The sequence below is a fragment of the Schistocerca serialis genome, chromosome 4 (assembly GCF_023864345.2).
Source record: "Schistocerca serialis cubense isolate TAMUIC-IGC-003099 chromosome 4, iqSchSeri2.2, whole genome shotgun sequence".
Lineage (NCBI taxonomy): Eukaryota > Metazoa > Arthropoda > Insecta > Orthoptera > Acrididae > Schistocerca > Schistocerca serialis.
This window is the reverse complement of record NC_064641.1, coordinates 135,794,941-135,816,821: the sequence shown is the minus strand read 5'-3', so window position 1 is coordinate 135,816,821 and position 21,881 is coordinate 135,794,941. Positions and strand designations below refer to the sequence as shown.

Here is a 21,881-nt window from a genome sequence, read left to right as displayed (position 1 = left end):
GTCCATTACGTGTCGGAGGAAGACTAAGTATGCGGGACCCGTGAGCTTGGATGGAAGGAGGTATGGTCCAGTCACATGACCGTCCAGAATACCTGCCCACATGTTAATTCCAAACCTGTCTTGAAATCCCTGAACATGCGTGGCATTAGGGTTTTCGTCCTACCAGACATGGCTATTTCGAGCACTCAGAACACAATCCCTCGTGAACCTACATTCATCTGTGAAGAGAACTCGACGTGGAAACAGGGGCGCGTCGAGACGACGGTGCAGGAACCATGTACAGAAGGCGACGCGCTGTGGAAAGTGGGCTGGACCCACAGCGTGTACCCTTTGTAAGTGGTACGGATGTAATTGTTGCTCATGCAGGACGTCCAAGACGGTACTGTGACTAACAGCCATTACACACGCAATTGTTCGCGAACTCGTTGACGAGCTATCCTCAATGCGACGCAGTACATCTCCAAATTCGGGAGTGCCGCGTCGCCATGGAGCACCACAGTCCTGTCTCCTCACGGTGAAGGTACCCTTTTCTCGTAGCCGTTGTGTAACTTGGGCAAACAGTTTGTGCGATGGTGTGTGACGGTGTGGAAAACGTTCGTGATACAGCCGACTAGCAGCTCTTCCGTTACCTCCAGCTTCGCCATACACAAGGACCATGTCTGTGTATTCCGCAAAAGTGTACTGCACCATGTTTCCTCTATCGGTGATGCACAGGTATTGACTCGGTCTCACAGCAAAGCGGACAATAAGTGATATCTGGACATCGTTTGACGTAGTACACTTCATCGTGTCTACCCTGTTGCATACCAGGACAGGGAACTCTGAGACGTTTCTCTTGCCCTAAACTGACGTTGACGAGGTACACATCTGAACCGAAACTGTCGTAGAACGGAAACGATACGATTACGGACATGGGTTCCTATTCAAAATGTTATGTACTCAGTACCCTCTACATATCCTAGAAGTTTGCAACGGGAATTTCCGACCACCCTGTACATATGCTTAGAAGCAATGTTTGTAAGAAATGGTGTTGGACCAAGACTTTTAATTCGGTATTTATATGAAACCTCCTTTTAGTTATTGAACCTACAATGTTTTTTGTAAAGACAAACACCCGGGACTCATTATGAGGTCCATTCTGTTTATATCATTCAGTCTGCTGCGCGATGAAATCATTTATGTGTCGGAGTTTGTGGGTAGTGATGTGTCTCTCTATCAGTCCAGTCGTTGCAGATCACTTTTGCAGCCACAAAGGTAGCTTGCTCGGATGGCATCTTACATTTGTTAATGGAGAATTACACTCACAAAATGGAATGACCTGTCTAGAGTCCTGACCTGAACTCAATGGAACGTCTTTGGAATGAATTAGAATGTCAACATCGCTCCAGATCCCAGCGTCAACACCACTGCCTTATCGGGTTTGGGTTCTTGGGAAAGAATGGACTGCCACTCCTCCACAGACATTCAGACACCTTACTAAAACATTAAAAGTGTCCACATTAACGATCAAACTGTCACAAAGGCGCAGGGTGTACAAACCCCATACTAATATCCACTAATAGGCATCCAGATACTTTTGAACACGTAGTCTACATATTACTGAAACAGAATTAGCACAAGTGAAATGCATGTTATCTCTACCTGATGCTATCGCATACTGATTTTGTAGTATGTTAAATTTCGGTTCAATATATTTGTGCGGTATCTTGGATTAATTTCTTATCCAACATGTGGATCATGACGGTGTAGATTCCATAACAGTAATAATTACTTGGAATAAAATTACAGCACCTGTTGTACTTTTATTTTCGATCACCACGGTCGGTTTCGGCCACCAAAGCCATTTCCCACTAGTTGTGAGTGTATCATCACGGAAGTACACAGACACGTCACCACGACCAGCTTCGGCCATCAAGGCCATTTTCCACTAGTTTGTATCATCATGGTACTACACAGAAATATCACCAAGGTCGGTTTCGGCCACCAAGGCCGTTTCCTACTGGTTGTGAATGTATCGTCACGGGAGTACAGAGACAAATCACCATGGCCAGTTTTGGCCACCAAGGCCATTTTCCATTGATTGTGAGTGTATCATCATGAGACTACACAGAAAGATCACAAAGGCCGGTTTCGGCCACCAAGGCCATTTCCTACTGGTTGTGAATGAATCCTCACGGGGGTGCACAGACCATGGACAGTTTTGGCCACCAAGGACATTTTCCACTGGTTATGAGTATATCATCATGAGACTACACAGAAAGATCACCAAGGCCGGTTTCGGCCACCAAAGCCAATTCCTACTGGTTGTGAATGTATCGTGTACACAGAAAGATCACCACAGGCAGTTTAGTAAATCGTAATTTCACTGTAATTTAAAATAGTAATAGTACAGTAAATATACACCGCCGCACAAAGAAAGTTAGCACTCAGTGTGGGAGGAGGAAACGAAATGAAACTTCGTACATCGAGAGCATATGTGATGTTACTGCAGTGATTAAAAAATGGAGTCCAGTTTAAAAAGAACTTGGCAGTACAGGCACACTTATCAGTATGTCATTGCACTCCATGTAGCCTGGATGCATCCACTCATTCGGTTGGGAAAGACATCATAAATCTGTTGTATCCCCCTCCTGAGGCAAGCTGGCATACAACTGTTGTGAGTGGTCCTTGATGTCCTTGACACTGGCACTGGGATACTGCACGTGTTCTGTGAGGGACAGATTTGTGGACATTATTGGCCAGAGGAATACCTCGACATCACGCACACATACAGAGGCTTCCCATGTATGGAAGAGCATTGTCCTGCTGAAAAATGGCACCACGTTAATATTGCATGAGAATTAACGTGTGGACGCAGAATGTTCATGACGTACCATTGTGGCGTCAGAGCTCCCTCAGTTACTATCAGCCATGACTAGGTCACACTCGATGACTCCCCACACCTTGACAACAGGAGTGACACCGCTGTACCTCTCAAAAGATTGGAACAATGGGACATCAGCCCTGGTCTGCAGCACTCACCGAAGATGGTCATTGGCGTAGTGCAGAACCGTGATTCATCGCTCAACGCAATACGACGCCATTCATCGGTGGACCATACTTCTTTATCATGGCAACACACCAAACGTAGCTGTCAGTGTTGCGGTGTGAATGGCAGCCGTCACATGGGACGGCAATTCCCTAATCTGGTTGCTGCTAGTTTCCATCCAATGTTTCGGTATGGCGCAAAATGTTCCTGGAAGTCCATTAATCTTTCTCTGATGGGAGGGGTGTCACAAAGTACTAGGTGCACAATACGGCGATCTCCCTTGCGGTGGTCATACGGATCGACCGGAACCTTGTCGATGAATATACCTGCCGTCATTTTTCCATGCTGTCTAACATCAGGCCACTGTCTTATTCGAATGCTACATAAATAAGGATATTGTATGAGTCGACGAGCTGGCCAAATGGAGGCCCACTGTGACCCCATTTTTAAAATGCCTGCTGTTGATAATGCTGTATCACATGAGTATGTATCATCTCTGTGTCATTGATAGTACTCACTGAACATATGATATTTTTCACGCACATTATTACCCTACCAAAGGTGGTAACAACACTAAACACACTACCAAAGTGTCCAATTTAAATATGCAGATTGCTTTTCTTTACTTCCAAATAACCGGTTTCAGGTCAGTTCCGCGTCTTCAGATCATTTGTTACAGTTACAGAGTAACTTGTAGATACAGAATTGCAAATTCACTGTCATAACTTTTATTTGTCAGGCAGAATACAGGTTGTTTCAAATATGCTTTTACCAACTCTGGCGCTGGTTCCTTACACCAAAACGTGAAAAAAGTTCATACAAACATATTTCTGAAAATCCTTCATTTTCGAACCATCAATGAAAGTTTGCTGTTCACATAAACTCACAGTAAGTACTCAAAATGTCGTCCTCTTGTTTCTAAGCACACATGACTCGTTGCCTTGTTGACTGTTGCATACTGTCAAATAATGCCTGACGGTTTCGAGTAATTTTTCACGCTTCCAAAACATGCTAATGAAGAGTTTCTGCATGCGGGTGGTCTGCTGCTTAGATCAATTCTTTAAGGTGAGATAATAATCCAATAAACTGAGGTCTGTGGAAATGGTCTTCCTCTACCTATCCAACTGTCATGGTATGGGATACCAGCCAGTGCCTCTCGAACACTGAGACTGAAATGTCCTGGGACTCCATCATGCATAAACCACATGTCTCTTCTTATTTGCAGGAGCACATGTTCTAGTAGGTCCTGGAGAGTGTTCTGAATAACCCTGTAAACAACACCTGTAAGACGTGCTGAGAGGACATATGGCTCTACCTGACAGTCACCTACTACGATTGCAGCCCACATGTTAATCTTAAGTTAATGCTGATGTCTAGTCTGTACTGTAGAATGAAGATTGCGAGAAGTTCATATGTTGTGGCTGTAGAAATTTGTTATTTCATCTCTTCCAAACGTTGCCTCATCTGTATATAAAAGTGAAGGGGCAAAAACGAGTTGGCAGCCTGAGCAGAAAACCGACGGCAACAGTTCTCTCGTGGTGGATGATCGGCAGATGTAAAGTCCTGCACACACTGAAGACAATACGAATAAATGAGTTGCTCGTGAAGTACCCTCCATGCTGAATTTGGAGATGTGCGACGTGCCAGGGCCACTTGTCTTGCGCTGATACCTGGCTCTTTTTCTACAGCCCGTAGAACGTGCACTTCCTGGTCAGGCATATGAGCAACATGCGGTCTTCTACGGCCAATAGTCTGTGGTGCTACGGATAATGTCTCGGCAGCACGACGATACGCAGCACTAAAGACTGGATGACTCTGCAGTCCTCAGTCTGCAAACGCCGTGTGGTACTGCCGTGCAGCCTCGTGTCCATTACCATTCGCGCCCTTGTAGTTTTATGTCTGCTTGCTCACGAAGTGAATATCCTGCCACACTTTAAAGGAGCACTCTGAGTTAAGTCACTATCACCAATACATGTACACGATGGACTCGAAACGAGACGAGTGACGACTGTAAACAAGTCTCCCTAGCAGCACAACGCCATCGGGGATACAATGAGCCGAACGGGCGCATAGATAGGTGAAGTTGTTGAGCTGTATCTGGAACGCTCCTAAACGCAACTTTCGTTAATAGTTCGAAGCCGGCCGTTTAGGCCGAGCGGTCCTAGGCGCCTCAGTCCGGAACCGCTCTGCTGCTACGGTCGCAGGTTCGAATCCTGCCTCGGGCATGGATGTGTGTGATGTCCTTAGGTTAGTTAGGTTTAAGTAGTTCCAAGTCTAGGGGCTGATGACCTCAGATGTTAACTCCCATAGTGCTTAGAGCCATTTGAACCATTTTGAATAATTTGAAAACGAAGGGTTTTCGGACATACCGGTACACTGAAGAGCCAAAGAAACTGGTACACCAGCAGAATATTGTGTAGGGCCCCGTGAACACGCAGAAGTGCCGCAACACGACGTGGTATGGATTATACTAATGTCTGAATTAGTGCTGGAGGGAACTGACACCATGAATCCTGCAGGGCTGTCCGCAAAATCTGTAAGAGCACGACGGGGTGGAGATCACTTCAGAACAACACGTTGCAAGGCATCCCAGATATGTTCCGTAATGTTCATGTCTGGGGAGTTTGGTGGTTAGCCGAAGGTGTAGCCACTGTGTAGCAATTCTGGACGTATGGGACTCGCATTGTCCTACTGGAATTGCCCATGTCCGTCGGAATGCACAACGAATATGAATGGATGCAGGCGATCAGACAGCATGCTTATGTACGTGTCACCTGTCAGAGTCGTATCTAGACGTATCAGGGGCCTCATATCACTCCAACTGCACACGCCCCACGCCATTACACAGCCTTCACCAGCTTGAACAGGCAAATGGTTCAAATGGCTCTGAGCACTATGGGACTTAACTTCTAAGGTCATCAGTCCCATAGAACTTAGAACTACTTAAACCTAACTAACCTAAGGACATCAAACACATCTATGCACAGGGCAGGATTCGAAACTGCGACCGTAGCGGTCGCGCGGTTCCAGACTGTCTTGAACAGTCCCCTGCTGACATGCACGGTACATTGATGAGGTTGTCTCCATACCCAAACACGTCTATCTGCTCGATACAATTTGAAACGAGACTCGTCCGACCAGGCATCATGTTTCCAGTCATCAACAGCCCAATGTCGGTGTTGAGGGGCACAGGCGAGGCGTAAAGCTTTGTGTCGCACAGTCATTAAGGATACATAAATATGCTTTCTGCTCCGAAAGCCAATATCGATTATGTTTCGGCAGCAATTTGCGGAAGTGTTGCACTTCAGTCACGTTGAACGATTCTCTTCAGTCTTCGTTGGTCCCGTTCTTACAGGATCTCTTTCCGGCCACAGCGATGTCTGAGATTTGATGTTTCGCCAGATTCCTCGTATTCACAGTACTCTCGTGAAACGGTCGTACGGGAGAACCCCATTTCATCGCTATCTCAGAGATGCTGTGTACCATCGCTCGTGCGCCGACTGTAACACAACGTGCAAGCTCACCTAAATCTTGATAACCTCTCTCTGTAGCAGCAGTAACCGATCTACACTACTGGCCATTAAAATTGCTACACCACGAAGATGACGTGCTACAGACGCGAAATTTATCCGACAGGAAGAAGATACTGTGATATGCAAATGATTAGCTTTTCAGAGCATTCACACAAGGGTGGCGCCGGTGGCGACACCTATAACGTGCTGACATGAAGAAAGTTTCCAACCGATTTCTCATACACAAACAGCAGTTGCCGGCGTTGCCTGGTGAAACGTTGTTGTGATGCCTCGTGTAAGGAGGAGAAATGCGTACCATCACGTTTCCCACTTTGATAAAGGTCGGATTGTAGCCTATCGCGATTGCGGTTTATCGTATCGCGACATTGCTGCTCGCGTTGGTCGAGGTCCAATGACTGTTAGCAGAGTATGGAATCGGTGGCTTCAGGAGGGTAATATGGAACGGCGTGCTGGATCCCAACGGCCTCGTATCGCTAGCAGTGGAGATGAAGGCATCTTATCCGCATGGCTGTAACGGATCGTGCAGCCACGTCTCGATTCCTGAGTCAACAGATGGGGACGTTTGCAAGACAACAACCATCTGCACGAACAGTTCGACGACGTTTGCAGCAGCATGGACTATCAGCTCGGAGACTTTGGCTGCGGTTACCCTTGACGCTGCATCACAGATAGGAGCGCCTGCGATGGTGCACTCAACGGCGAACCTGGATGCACGAATGGCAAAACGTCATTTTTTCGGATGAATCCAGGTTCTGTTTACAGCATCATGATGATCGCATCCGTGTTTGGCGATATCGCGGTGAACGGACATTGGAAGCGTGTATTCGTCACTTCCATACTGGCGTATCACCCGGCGTGATGGTATGGGGTGCCATTGGTTATACGTCTCGGTTACCTCTTGTTCGCATTGACGGCACTTTGAACAGTGGACGTTACATTTCAGATGTGTTACGACCCGTGGCTCTACCCTTCATTCGATCCCTGCGGAACCGTACTATTCAGCAGGATAATGCACGACCGCGTGTTGCAAGTCCTGTACGGGCGTTTCTGGATACAGAAAATGTTCGACTGCTGCCCCGGCCAGCACATTCTCCAGATCTCTCACCAATTGAAAACGTCTGGTCAATGGTGGCCGAGCAACTGGCTCGTCACAATACCTGCAGTCACCATTCTTGATGAACTGTGGTATCGTGTTGAAACTGCATGGGCAGCTGTACCTGTACACGCCATCCAAGCTCTGTTTGACTCAATGCCCAGGCGTATCAAGGCCGTTATTACGGCCTGAGGTGGTTGTTCTGGGTACTGGTTTCTCAGGATTTATGCACCCAAATTGCGTGAAAATGTAATCACATGTCAGTTCTAGTATAATATATTTGTCCAATGAATACCCGTTTTATCATCTGCATTTCTTCTTGGTGTAGCAATTTTAATGGCCAGTAGTGTAACAACTGCGCCAGACACTTGTTGTTTTATATAGGCGTTGCCGACAGCAGCGTCGTATTCGCCCTGTTTACTCGTACATATCTCTGTTTTTGAATACGCATGCCTATACCAGTTTCTTAGGCGACATCAACTTTCTTTCTTGTTGTGGCCGAGCGGTTCTAGGCGCTTCAGTCCGGAACCGCGCAGTTGCTACGGTCACAGGTTCGACTCCTGCCTCGGTCATGGATGTGTTTGATGTCCTTAGGTTAGTTAGGTTGAAGTAGTTCTAAGTTTAGGGGTCTGATGATCTCACAAGTTAAGTCCCATAGTGTTTAGAGCCATTTGAACCATCTTTCTGGTTTGAATCACACTGTATAAAGAGAATCATCCCCAGTTCTTGCTGGTGGTCGTTACATAGTTTGTTAGTAAATAAAACGATTGAGGTGACTGACTGCGTTGCACGCTGCCTGCAGGTGGACGGCATGGACGTGCTGGCGGTGCGCGAGGCGTCGCGGTTCGCGATAGAGCACTGCTCCTCTGGCAAGGGCCCGCTGCTGATGGAGGCGGTCACCTACCGCTACTCCGGGCACTCCATGTCCGACCCGGGCACCAGCTACCGGACGCGCGAGGAGATCCAGGAGGTGCGCTCCACCAGGGACCCCATCTCCTCCTTCAAGGAGAAGATCCTCAACTCGGAACTCGTCAAGCCCGACGAGCTCAAGGTGAGCAGACCTACCCGTCCACTGTCCTATCTGTCTCCAAGACCAACCGCATTTACAATATCAGCAGTCTGTTCACACTGGCAGAAGTGGAACGTGTTACACTATCAAGCATCAGTTCGATATTTTACTAGTTTCTTCACGAGTGCTGATTCCTCGACTACTTGTTTGTTGTTTTTGTGGTCTTCAGGCCTGAGACTGGTTTGATGCAGCTCACCGTGCTACTCTATCCTGTGCAAGCTTCTTCATCTCCCAGTACGTACTGCAACCTACGTCATTCTGAATGTGCTTAGTGTATTCATCTCTTGGTCTCTCTCTACGACTTCTACCCTCCACGCTGCCCTCCAATGCTACATTTGTGATCCCTCGATGCCTCAGAACATGTCCTACCAACCAACCCCTTCTTCTTGTCAAGTTGTGCCACAAACTTCTCTTCTCCCCAATTCTATTCAATACCTCCTCATTAGTTACGTGATCTACCCATCTAGTCTTCAGCATTCTTCTGTAGCACCACATTTCGAAAGCTTCTATTCTCTTCTTTTCTAAAATATTTATCGTCCATGTTTCACTTCCATACATGGCTACACTCCATACAAATACTTTCAGAAACGACTTCCTGACACTTAAATCTATACCCGATGCTAAAAAATTTCTCTTCTTCAGAAACGCTTTCCTTGCCATTGCCAGTCTACATTTTATATCTTCTCTACTTCGACCATCATCAGTTATTTTGCTCCCCAAACAACAAAACTCCTTTACTACTTTAAGTGTCTCATTTCCTAATCTAATTCCTTCAGCGTCACCCGAGTGAACTTGACTACATTCCATTATCCTCGTTTTGCTTTTGTTGATGTTCATCTTATATCCTCCTTTCAAGACACTGTCCATTCCGTTCAACTACTCTTCCAGGTCCTGTGCTGTCTCTGACAGAATTACAATGTGATCGGCGAACCTCAAAGTTTTTATTTCTTCCCCATGGATTTTAATACCTACTCCGAATTTTTCTTTTGTTTCCTATACTGCTTGCTCAATATACAGGTTGAATAACATCGGGGACAGGCTACAACCCTGTCTCACTCCCTTCCCAACCACTGCTTCCCTTTCGTGCCCCTCGATTCTAATAACTGCCATCTGGTTTCTGTACAAATTGTAAATAGCCTTTCGCTCCCTGTATTTTACCCCTGCCACCTTCAGAATTTGAAAGAGAGTACTACAGTCAACAATGTCAAAAGCTTTCTCTAAGTCTACAAATGTTAGAAACGTAGGTTTGCCTTTCCTTAATCTATCTTCTAAGATAAGTCATAGGGCCAGTATTGCCTCACGTGTTCCAATATTTCTGCGGAATATGTTATTAATATTGTGAGTTCTGGTGCAGGTAAAATTTAGAAAATAAAATACGTTCCAAAACAGAAGGAATCACACATATGCTGTTGATATTTTCATCTTCCGAGACGTCTAACATGTTCTCAGGCCTGTACATCTACATCTACATTAATACTCCGCAAGCCACCCAACGGTGTGTGGCGGAGGGAACTTTACGTGCCACTCATTTCCTTCATTTCCTGTTTCAGTCGCGTATGGTTCGCGGGAAGAACGACTGCCGGAAAGCCTCCGTGCGCGCTCGAATCTCTGTAATTTTACATTCGTGATACCCTCGGGAGGTATAAGTAGGGGGAAGCAATATATTCGATACCTCATGCAGAAACGCACCCTCTCGAAACCTGGACAGCAAGCTACACCGCGATGCAGAGCGCCTCTCTTGCAGAGTCTGCCACTTGAGTTTGCTAAACATCTCCGTAATGCTATCACGCTTACCAAATAACCCTGTGACGAAACGCGCCGCTCTCCTTTGGATCTTCTCTATCTCTTCCGTCAACCCGTTCTGGTACGGATCCCACACTGATGAGCAATACTCAAGTATAGGTCGGACGAGTGTTTTGTAAGCCACCTCCTTTGTTGATGGACTACATTTTCTAGGGACTCTCCCAATGAATCTCAACCTGGTACCCGCCTTACGAACAATTAATTTTGTATGATCATTTCACTTCAAATCGTTCCGCGCGCATACTCCCAGATATTTTACAGAAGTAACTGCTACCAGTGTTTTTCGGCTGTCATATAATCATACAATAAAGGATCCTATGTATTCCCAGTACATTACATTTGTCTATGTTAAGGGTCAGTTGCCTCTCCCTGTACCAAGTGCCTATCCGTTGCAGATCTTGCTGCATTTCGCTGCAATTTTCTAATGCTGCAATTTCTCTATATACTACAGCATCATCCGCGAAAAGCCGCATGGAACTTCCGACACTATCTACTAGGTCATTTATATATATTGTGAAAAGCAATGATCCCGTAACACTCCCCTGTGGTACACCAGAGGTTACTTTAACGTCTGTAGACGTCTCTCCATTGAGAACAACATGCTGTGCTCTGTTTGCTAAAAACTCTTCAATCCAGCCACACAGCTGGTCTGATATTCCGTAGGCTCTTACTTTGTTTATCAGGCGACAGTGCGGAACTGTATCGAACGCCTACCGGAAGTCAAGGAAAATCGCATCTACCTGGGTGCCTGTATCTGGGTCTCATGAACAAATAAAGCGAGTTGGGTCTCACACGATCGCTGTTTCCGGAATCCATGTTGATTCCTAGAGAGTAGATTCTGGATTTCCAGAAACGACATGATACGCGAGCAAAAAACATGTTCTAAAATTCTACAACAGATCGACGTCAGAGATATAGGTCTATAGTTTTGAGCATCTGCTCGACGACCCTTCTTGAAGACTGGGACTACCTGTGCTCTTTTCCAATCATTTGGAACCCTCCGTTCCTCTAGAGACTTGCGGTACACGGCTGTTAGAAGGGGGGCAAGTTCTTTCGCGTACTTTGTGTGGAATCTAATTGGTATCCCGTCAGGTCCAGTGGACTTTCCTCTGTTGAGTGATTCCAGTTACTTTTCTATTCCTTTGACACTTATTTCGATGTCAGCCATTTTTTTCGTTTGTGCGAGGATTTAGAGAAGGAACTGCAGTGCGGTCTTCCTCTGTGAAACAGCTTTGGAAAAAGGTGTTTAGTATTTCAGCTTTACGCGTGTCATCCTCTGTTTCAATGCCATCATCATCCCGGAGTGTCTGGATATGCTGTTTCGAGCCACTTACTGATTTAACGTAAGACCGTACGCGTACTTTCCTGTTGCATCTCGAGTGACCTGTTATGTCATGCACTCTTATTTCAATAGGAAATGTCTGGCGGCTATTTGGAACATAATAATCAGTATCGTTAGTTCTGTATCTCCACAAGATCAAATAATCAACAACAGGCTTCAATGCATATGACGTGCCTGAAGAAATTTTCTCGGCGGACTGAGGCCATTCTCAAGGCTAGCTGTCGTGTCGGACGATGCGACGTGTTCCTTGCACGGCCCCCTTCTGTGTCGGCAGGAAATCGAGACGAGGGTGAAGAAGGCGGTGGACGAGGCGACGCTGAAGGCGAAGGCGGACCACGAGATCGGCCTGGACGAGCTGGCCAGCGACGTGTACGCCAGCCCCCTGGAGCCCATGGTGCGCGGCACCGTGCCCTGGTCGCCCGTGGCGCACAAGCGCGTCGGGCCCGCCGTCAACATCAAGTGACGCGGGGGCGGCGGGGGCTGGCCGCCCGCCGGGCGCATCATCGTCCCCTCCGAGTGAGGCGGCCGCCGCCCCCGCTCCGCAGACATCTCCAGACATCGCCCGAGTGGGCGGCTGTCGCCCGCCGGGGATCCACTGCCACGTACTGCCTGCCATGCAGCTGACGAGCTAGTACACCACCAGTAAAGCTGTCCACTTTTTCGTCACGTTACCGTTCAGTGTCTTATTTAAAACTTGTAATTTGTAAATAAATGGAATCTTTGTGTCTTACACATCGGTTATTTCTGTCAGCCTTATTTCTTCTACCTTTGTAGGCACAGTACCTTTAAGCTTCCTATCAATAAATAAACTTACTGATAAAAAAGACTGGAGCACCTAGACGGAGAAGGGGAAAGTAAACTTGACGGGTTGAGACGCTACGTAATGTTATTTCAATACTTACCAAATCGAGTTAAATTTACAAATAATTTTCCAGATGATTAAAGTGGGGCAAGATTGCGCACTTAAGGTTTAAATAGCGATATACTGAAGGAAACGTCACAAATTACAATTATATTTTAACTGGCATGTCATCTGAATTTTGCCTGTTATATGACAGAGTCCGAAAGTCATGGAAGCAATTTAAACTGTAGTTCGCACTTAGTAAAAAAAGTAATGCAAATGCGCAGTCTTATCCGACCGTGGGGTAACAGACCTTGTTTCTCTGCATATAACAGTTACTGTTGACACAATATTTGACCTAATGAACAAATCTGGGCCTGTCATCAAAAATATTCATGTCGGACGAAAATATTTTTAACAGAGATCACAAATGGAAGTGTCCAGAACTTTCATGACAAGAGCAGGATTCATGCCACCACTCCTCGCACTTGAGACATTGAATCCGGTCTTCTGTTGGTGGATTATTGTATTTTTTAGTACAACCTCGACAGTGAAAAGTTCGTGAATTTTCCCTAGACGTATTTAAGTTTTGCTTTGCTTTCTTTTTGTTTGCTTGATCAGAATCAAACCGTTTCCTCTTTGGTTTCTTTATTTTTTGTTCTGTTGATTGGGATTCCAGTTGCTTCTTGAATGGGGTCCCAGATACTATTTCTGACTTCTTTCCTTTCTTCTGTCTTTTTTTGGCGATCTTTTCTTCTTGGCAAAGGAATTATTTCTTTTGGGGAAACGTAGGTACTTGGTCCTGGTTGTGGTTCATTTGTAGATGTCTCTGAACTTTGGCTCTGGGGAGATCCAGTTTCAACTGTGGATGCATCATTAAATTTATCGCTTTGGTCTGCAACAGTCGAAGGCAGGAAATCTTCCTCTGTGAATTTGTGACGATCGGTTGGATAAATGCCACATATCTTGAACGCCTTTGTTGCCTTCGTCATTGTGGCCGTCCTTTGATAGGCGTTCCCAAACAATTCAGCGATACATTCTTGCGTAATTACATATCCAGGGTGGTTAATGAGCCACTTGTCGCATTCCTGTGTATAAAAGTCCGTCAGTGGCTTGAAAAAGCAGCGATCCAGTGTCTGCATTTTGTGGCTGCTGTGTAGAGGAACGGTAAACACGTGAATGTTATGGTCCCTGCAGTAAAGAACGGCGTTCAGACTCAAATGTGACGAATGATTGTCCAAAATGAACAAGGCTGGATTATCTTCTGTTGGCTGTGTATGTTCTTCAAAATGTTGTATCCATGTGAGATACAAATCTGAGTTGATGTATCCAGTGTCCGAACACATCATTAGTGACCCAGGAGGGGCACCGTTCCTCGAACTATCCTTCATCCTTTTCCAAGGAAATATTATTCCTGGAGAGATGTAACTCCCCTAGCTGCCATACAACATATAACCGTTATCAGCTGACCTCTTTCTGCAGATGATATTTTGCCTATGTGCTTCCTGCCACATGTTGCAATCCCTTTCGGAACTTTGTTAGGAACAGTTGTAATTCCTGACTCATCCATGTTGTAGATGCGATGAGATTCAAATTTATATCTCTCCATCAGCGACGAAAGATTATCAAAGAATATGCTCGTTTGCTGTTTGTTGAACCCGATCACACGACCGAGACTAGTTTTCTGTGGGATCCGAAGGCTAAGATTTCGTCTCTACAGGAAATCATAAGCCCAGTCCTTTCTGGCCATCTTAGTGTTTTTGTCAAATTTTGTTTTTATGTTATTCCTCTCAGAGTAATCATGAACTAATCTTCTGAAATCTTTCAGTCATACCATAACAGCCGGCCGGGGTGGCCGAGCGGTTCTAGGCGCTACAGTCTAGAACCGCGCGACCGTATGGTCGCAGGTTCGAATCCTGCCTGGGGCATGGATGTGTGTGCTGTCCATAGGTTAGTTAGGTTTAAGTAGTTCTAAGTTCTAGGGGACTGATGACCTTAGAAGTTAAGTCCCATAGTGCTCAGAGCCATTTGAACCATTTTTTCATACCATAATAACATTTGACCAAAGATCTGCAGTGTTCGGCGAGTTCCAGTTCCTGTTCATCATTAAAAGTTCTTCCGAATCTTCCCAGTTTGTTTATCCCAAAACCCTGAAAAAAGTGGAGGTGGGAGTATTAATTTTAAGCTTATCCCTATGTAGGCAAAAGTTTCCAAAATAAAAAATATAGAGATAAAAGTATACTTGCAAGGGCCTCGTACCTCTTTAAGGCGATTTCTGAGGGCAGCTTCACTTATTCCAAGCTCCCTCGCTGTTTGTCTTTTAGACTTGCCATTTTTCAAGCCCTCTTTTGCAGCTCCCAGCATTTCTGGAGTGCATGGTTTCCGTTCGGTTTTCCTTTTGTAGACGCTAAAATATAAAAAAGGATTCTTAGAGGACTATTGCCGATGTATAATATTCACCTCAACGTTCATAAATATTTCTAGGTCTATGAAAAAGCTGATAATTATAAAGCATGGGGTAAGATTACGCACTGCGAAGTTTTGTCCCACCTGCAACGCGTAAACTTGCCCCGCACTACGACACTGCAGCTTTTGACTGCACATGGAAACGCTTTGTAGGAATATAGATGTGTTAATATACCACAAGACTGAATGCATCGTAGTACACATTGAAATAAAGTTTAAATTGATAATCCAGTTATTGCCTGAGTTATACTTAGCTTATTTCCGGAACATGAAATGTTATATGAAAATAACGTAAAGCAGTTCTTACCGCATTGCGCAGCCGTTAACAATCAAACTACGGCAATAAAGGGTCAGCCACAGAGGCTATTTCGTGCCCTGTAGAGTAGCCAACTGCTGCATTACTAAAACTGAGATACAAGCCTTGCGCAGTCCGCCGCGCAATCTTACCCCACTCTACTCTATGACTTATCAAAATGATAATGATGGAAGTTGACGAAATGAATTGAAACTTGTGCCACGGTCCAATGCCCTACTCAACGAGCCTCAATTCATATCTTCAGCTTATTTTCCCCCTAAATCGAATGACTTTGCGCACCCATTTCCCTGATTTCTTGCAGTGATTTGGTTTGAATAACACCACAGCGTTGGACGTAAGGGGGAAGTCCCGTAACTCAGGTGATCTTATAGATCATATAATTAAACTATATCATATAAATTGAATAATTAACTGAGGTAAAGGACTTCCCCATTACGTCCGGCGCTGAGGCGCTATTCGAATTCCGGTAATCCCCGTCAATAATGACGATTTGGGGTAAAATAAACTGGAGATACGAGTTGAGGTTTGTTTTGGGGAGGACACTGGATTTGAGTAATCCCTGTAGCAGTGCTGACCGTAGTGCTGTGGTGATGTATTGGTTAGTATTGCTGCCTAATAAGCAAGGACCCCGGATTCGAATCATGAGCATGGTACAAATTTTAGTTCATTTCTTCAGCTTCCATCATTATCGTAAATAAAGATGAGACTTGAATGTCTCAGGAAAAATTTTATTATAAGATTATCAAAATGACGTTGCGCACCCATTGCCCTGATTTCATGCAGTGATTTGGTTGGTAAGTGTGTTATAAAGCTGTTTTACCCTCTCATGAAGGTAGCTGACAAACAGCTTTTGTAACTGGTCCTTGATTACTGGCCCTGGGACCGAGTTGACGTGCGAGCTGTGTAACCTCCCCCTTACTAATCGGCCTATCCTGCTTCTTATGTAAAATATGACCATGGATGGCATGTATGCCTAATGGATTTTTACTAAATGGATAAGGCTATCTTTGCCGAAGAAATAATACCGAGAAATAGGAGGAGAGTGTACAACAGACCCTTCTGATGGAAAAGTCTACTAAAAATAAAAAGTAATTAAACCTAACAGGGTTATAATTTGGAAAAGTGGAAGTTATTTTGTGCATTCACTCACGAACAACACTGGATAGAAAATTGGTACCACTGATAATGAATCCAAAAGTTACACTAATGAACGAAAAGGAAATAATTAACGGCCGCCAGACCATTACGATAATTTACATCCAAAAACCCTGTACAAGAATAAGGGAAAGAAAAATATGTATTATTAAACAGTGACGTGGCAACTGAAGGTTTTTTGACACTAATTTTGAGTATGTAATGATAAAGAAAACTGAAAAGTCACTCTTACGTTATGTTTGTCATTAAATTTTGAAAAAAAAACAATCGATTATAGATTTGAAAATATGCAGTTAAACTGTTTGTTAGTACTGAACTTCGTTACGTGGACAATGACTTTCAGTGGCCTCAACGTAATGTCATCAAAGAAATTTAGAAAGAAAGCAAGCACCTTTACTTTGCAGTTAGTTATTTTGCAAATTGGATTTCAAATTATTGTCTGAACAACTGAGCCTTTTTTACTGACTTGAGCAGAAATAAATAATAGAATACGTACCAAACCAAACAGCCGTGTGCCCCAAGCTATATGTAAAATAAATAAAACTTCCGCACTCTCAATTTGTGCATTTCTTTAGATTTGGATTTTTTCCAGTGATTGATGCTCAAACTTGAGAAACGAAATTGCTTTACTTTACTCAAATACAACAGTTAATTGACAGTAGACTGAGGCTAAAATCCTTAAAACTGAAATTAGTCATTAAGAAACGCTGTAACTATTCAATTTGATTCTTATGACACTCGGTTAGCATGTAAGGAAAAAAAGGAACAAGGACCCTGCTTGGTAACAATGTCTGAGGACCATGAGGACACAATCGCCCTGAGTTTAACTGATAATTATTTAAATAAATTTTATCAATCAAACCACGTTCAGTTGTGCTGCTGGGTTAGCCGTTAATACTTTCTACCAATGAACAGCCTTACTTCAGTGCTGAGCATACGGCGAAACTCGGAGCCGACGACGAATCTGTGTTGCTGGAACTACTGCTGTTGTTGAAGACGGTAGCATCTTGTGGAGCACGGCTAATTACGGGAACAGGCAATCGTAATTAATGCAGCCCCTTCTGCCCGTCCACTGCTACTAAACATCTGGCCGGTGCGCGTACATGATGCCGCCGAAAATGCTACTCTCTACTGCGAGAGCGTTAACACCACACTTCCGGACACTACAAGCGCTGGAACCGGTCTCTCTCTCTCTCTCTCTCTCTCTCTCTCTGTCTCTCTCTCATCGCGCTCCGTGCAACAACTCCCTACCCAAAGATTTTACAACGCACAAGCACTGCTATTATCGTTGCTAGTCGATGCAAATAACAATTCTTTACGCTTTTCCCCAGAGCTTGTAAGTTTCACAGTAAGACACAGATAAATACAATGAAACGTTAACAGACTTCTATCTATATTTACACATATAGTGAAGCAATGTCCTTACTCATTAAAAGAAAGCATTTAAATTACAAATACGCTCATGCTCATAAATTAAGGATAATGCTGATACATGGTGAAACAACGCTCTGGTGGGCCGTTTGCGGGCTTAAATCACCTCGGGGTATGACCATGCGGTGTATTTGATCTGCGGTCGTCACACGGTGACGCTGGCAGCAGTCCACATACTGTACACAGATATGTGTTGGTGCATGTCAGAGTACGGTGCAGCGAGTAAGTGTGCTGTGCGGCTGGTCCCGGCGGAGGTTCGAGTCCTCCCTCGGGCATGGGTGTGTGTGTTTGTCCTTAAGATAATTCAGGTTAAGTAGTGTGTAAGCTTAGGGACTGATGACCTTAGCAGTTAAGTCCCATAAGATTTCACACACATTTGAACATTTTCGAGTAAGTGTGCAGACGTTTTCAGACGTGCTAATGTTGACTGTGTGTTGAAAATGGCTCAAATTACACATATTGATGACGTTATGAGGGGCAGAATACTAGGGCGACTGGAGGATCGTCAAACACAGCAGGTCGTAGCACGGGCCCTCTGTGTACTACAAAATGTGATCTCAAGATTGCAGCATACAGGAAACGTGTCCAAGCGCTACAGTACGGGATGTCCACAGTGTACAGCACCACAAGAAGACCGATACCTCACCATCAGTGCACGCAGACGGCCACCGAGTACTGCAGGTAGCCTTGCTCGGGACCTTACCGCAGCCACTGGAACAGTTGTCTCCATACACACAGTCTACATATGACAGAACAGACGTGGTTTATTCGCCCAGAGACTTGCAAAGTGCATTCCACTGATCCCTGGTCACAGGAGAGCCCGTAAAGCCTGGTTCAAAATGGCTCTAATCACTATGGGACTTAACTTCTGAGGTCATGAGTCCCCTAGAAAAATGGCTCTGAGCACTATGCGACTCCTGATGTCATCAGTCGCCTAGAACTTAGAATTAATTAAACTTCTGATGTCATCAGTCGCCTAGAACTTAGAACTAATTAAACCTAACTAACCTAAGGATATCACACACATCCATGCCCGAGGCAGGATTCGAACCTGCGACCGTAGTGGTCGCTCAGTTCCAGACTGTAGCGCCTAGAACCGCACGGCCACTCCGGCCGGCGTAGTCCCCTAGAACTTAGAACTACTTAAACCTAACTAACCTAAGGAAATCACACACAGCCATGCCCGAGGCAGGATTCGAACCTGCGACTGTAGCGGTCGCCCGTCCCAGACTGTAGCGCCTAGAACTGTAAAGCCTGGTGTCAAGAACACAATACATGGTCATTGGCACAGTGGTCCCACATTATGTTCATGGACGAGTCCAGGTATAGTCAGAACAGTGATTCTCGCCGGGTTTTCATCTGGCGTGAACCAGGAACCAGATACCAACCCCTTAATGTACTTGAAAGGGACCTGTATGGAGGTCATGGTTTGATGGTGCGGGGTGGGATTATGATTGGTGCATGTACACCCCTGCATGTCTTTGACAGAGGAACTGTAGCAGGTCAGGTTTATCGGGACGTCATTTTGCACCAGTATGTCCTCCTTTTCAGGGGTGCAGTGGGTCCCACCTTCTTCGTGATGAATGATAACGCACGGCCCCACCGCTCTGCCATCGTAAAGGAGTACCTTGAAACAGAAGATATCAGGGGAATGGAGTGGCCAGCCTGTTCTCCAGACCTAAAACCTATCGAGCACGACTGGGATTCTCTCGTTTGACGTATCACTGCACGTCTTCAAACCCGTACGTCACTTCAGGAGCTCCAACAGGCACTGGGGCAAGAATGGGAGGCTATACCACAGAAGCTGCTCGACCACCCGATCCAGATTATGCCAACCCATTGTGCGGCCTGTGTACGTGTGCATGGTGATCATATCCCCTATTGATGTCGGGGTACATGCGCAGGAAACAGTGGTGTTTTGTAGCACATGTGTTTCGCGACAGTTTTCTCAATTTATCACCAATACCGTGGACTTACAGATCTGTGTCGTGTGTGTTCCCTATGTGCCTATGCTATTAGCGACAGTTTTGTGTAGTGCCACGTTGTGTGGCACCACATTCTGCAATTATCCTTTAATTCATGAGCATTTGCGGTGTTACAGCTGGTCCCACACATATTTTCTTGGGGACAGATCTGTGGATCTTCTGGCCACAGGAGTTCGTCAACATCACGCAGACAGTTCGAAGAGACACACGCCGTGTGTGGACGAGCACTGTCATGTTGACAAATGGCATCTCCATACTGTCACATGAGTGGCAATACGTCAGAGCACAGGATGTTGCTGTTTACACCGTTTTTTCGCCAAGGGTTCAACAATATTACCAGCCGTGATCTGAAATCATATCCGAAGGGTCCATAGACGATGACTCCAGGAGTACGTCACCATGCTCGTCATCGATGGCCACCTGGGGTGGGGCAGAACCGTGGTTCATCGCCGAACACAGTGGGACACTATCGATCAATACTGCATGTTTCCTGGTCATGGTAAGCCTCCAGACACAGCCGTCTGTGCTGTGCTGTTAACGTCAGCCTCTGCATGAAACAGTGAATCTCAATTGTAGCTGCTGCTATTCTCCGATCACAGGCGTGGAATGACACAGAACGCCGCAGGGAGTCCATTCCTTGTTCTCGGATGGCAGGCGCAGGTGTGATCGGGTTACGATGTACTTGGTGGACAATACGGCAATCCTGCCTTGTGATGGCCAGACATATTTGCCTGGAACCTTAAGTATGCCTGCCCTCATGTTCACATTGCATGGGGGCTTATTTAAAATGCAATAATTTTAGTAGCTGTGTGTCCGGTTACGAAATCTCGTAACTGGTTGGGCCTGAGTAATATTAGCACACAATCTGACTGTATAAAATAAAAATAAAGAATGACAAGAAATTTCCGTTAACACAATTGCTTAATTAAGTCCCCTGCAACTATAAAAGCTACGAAACAACAAAGCACAAGTGTAACTGTTCTGTGTATGGTAGTGTGACTCAACGTACATGTATCTGGCACGGTTCTTTCTCAATACGACAAGATATTTTAAACACCATTTACAATGAACTAATTAAAAAACCAGAAATACTATAATTGCACAAGAAACCAGAATTACAAGTCTAATACATGAACACGAGCCAGATGCTTTGTTAACTGAACCTGTGACCAAGAAGCATTGTCATTAAAGAAAAGTGAAATAATTTTTTTTTATCTCAATATATATTGACGAAAAATACACTGTGATCATTGCAACATCTTCCATCTATACATTACACCAACCCAACAGCATCTACTCTCTCGCCCAACAGAACAACAACTGCACTCGACATCCTCTGAACTAGTACTGTTCTCGACATCCTCTCAACAAGTACTGCCCACGGCAACCTCTGATCTACCACTGCACCAGTGGAGGCGGCGGAACTTTGGCGCAATCTCTGGCGCTGTGACTCAGTGTAGCCACCTTTCAACATGCAGTCCAATACCTGGTCTCTGTCTTATCCGAATACCTCAAAAATTTGGATATTGCTTGATTCGACCAGCTGGTCAAACGAAGACTAACAAATGAGGTCATTTTCAAAGTCAATCAGGCGCTGATAACTCTGTCCCACACGATTATGTGACATCCCCATCTCCTTCCCAATGAGCGCTGAATATCTTTTCACGTCCCTTGTATAACCTACTAGATCAGGTAACAACATTATACACGTAGAACATTAATACAGTCTGGTAGCCGTTCTGTCTGTCACAGAGAATTGCTACTCTAATCATTTTCGAACCCGCCGGTGGTATGTCAGTATACAAAAATGGCTCTGAGC

The 21,881-nt window shown here is 45.1% G+C and overlaps 1 protein-coding gene across 1 annotated transcript in view; it reads left to right on the top strand.

The window, feature by feature from the left end:
* LOC126474040 (pyruvate dehydrogenase E1 component subunit alpha, mitochondrial-like) overlaps positions 1–12,598 on the top strand; it is a 121,258-nt gene extending 108,660 nt beyond the window's left edge. Inside the window, exons 6-7 of the mRNA XM_050101452.1 lie at positions 8,457–8,705; positions 12,143–12,598. Coding sequence (XP_049957409.1) covers positions 8,457–8,705; positions 12,143–12,331 — 438 coding nt within the window. The 3' untranslated portion in view covers positions 12,332–12,598. The remainder of the gene's footprint in view (positions 1–8,456; positions 8,706–12,142) is intronic.
* Positions 12,599–21,881: the final 9,283 nt, after the last annotated feature.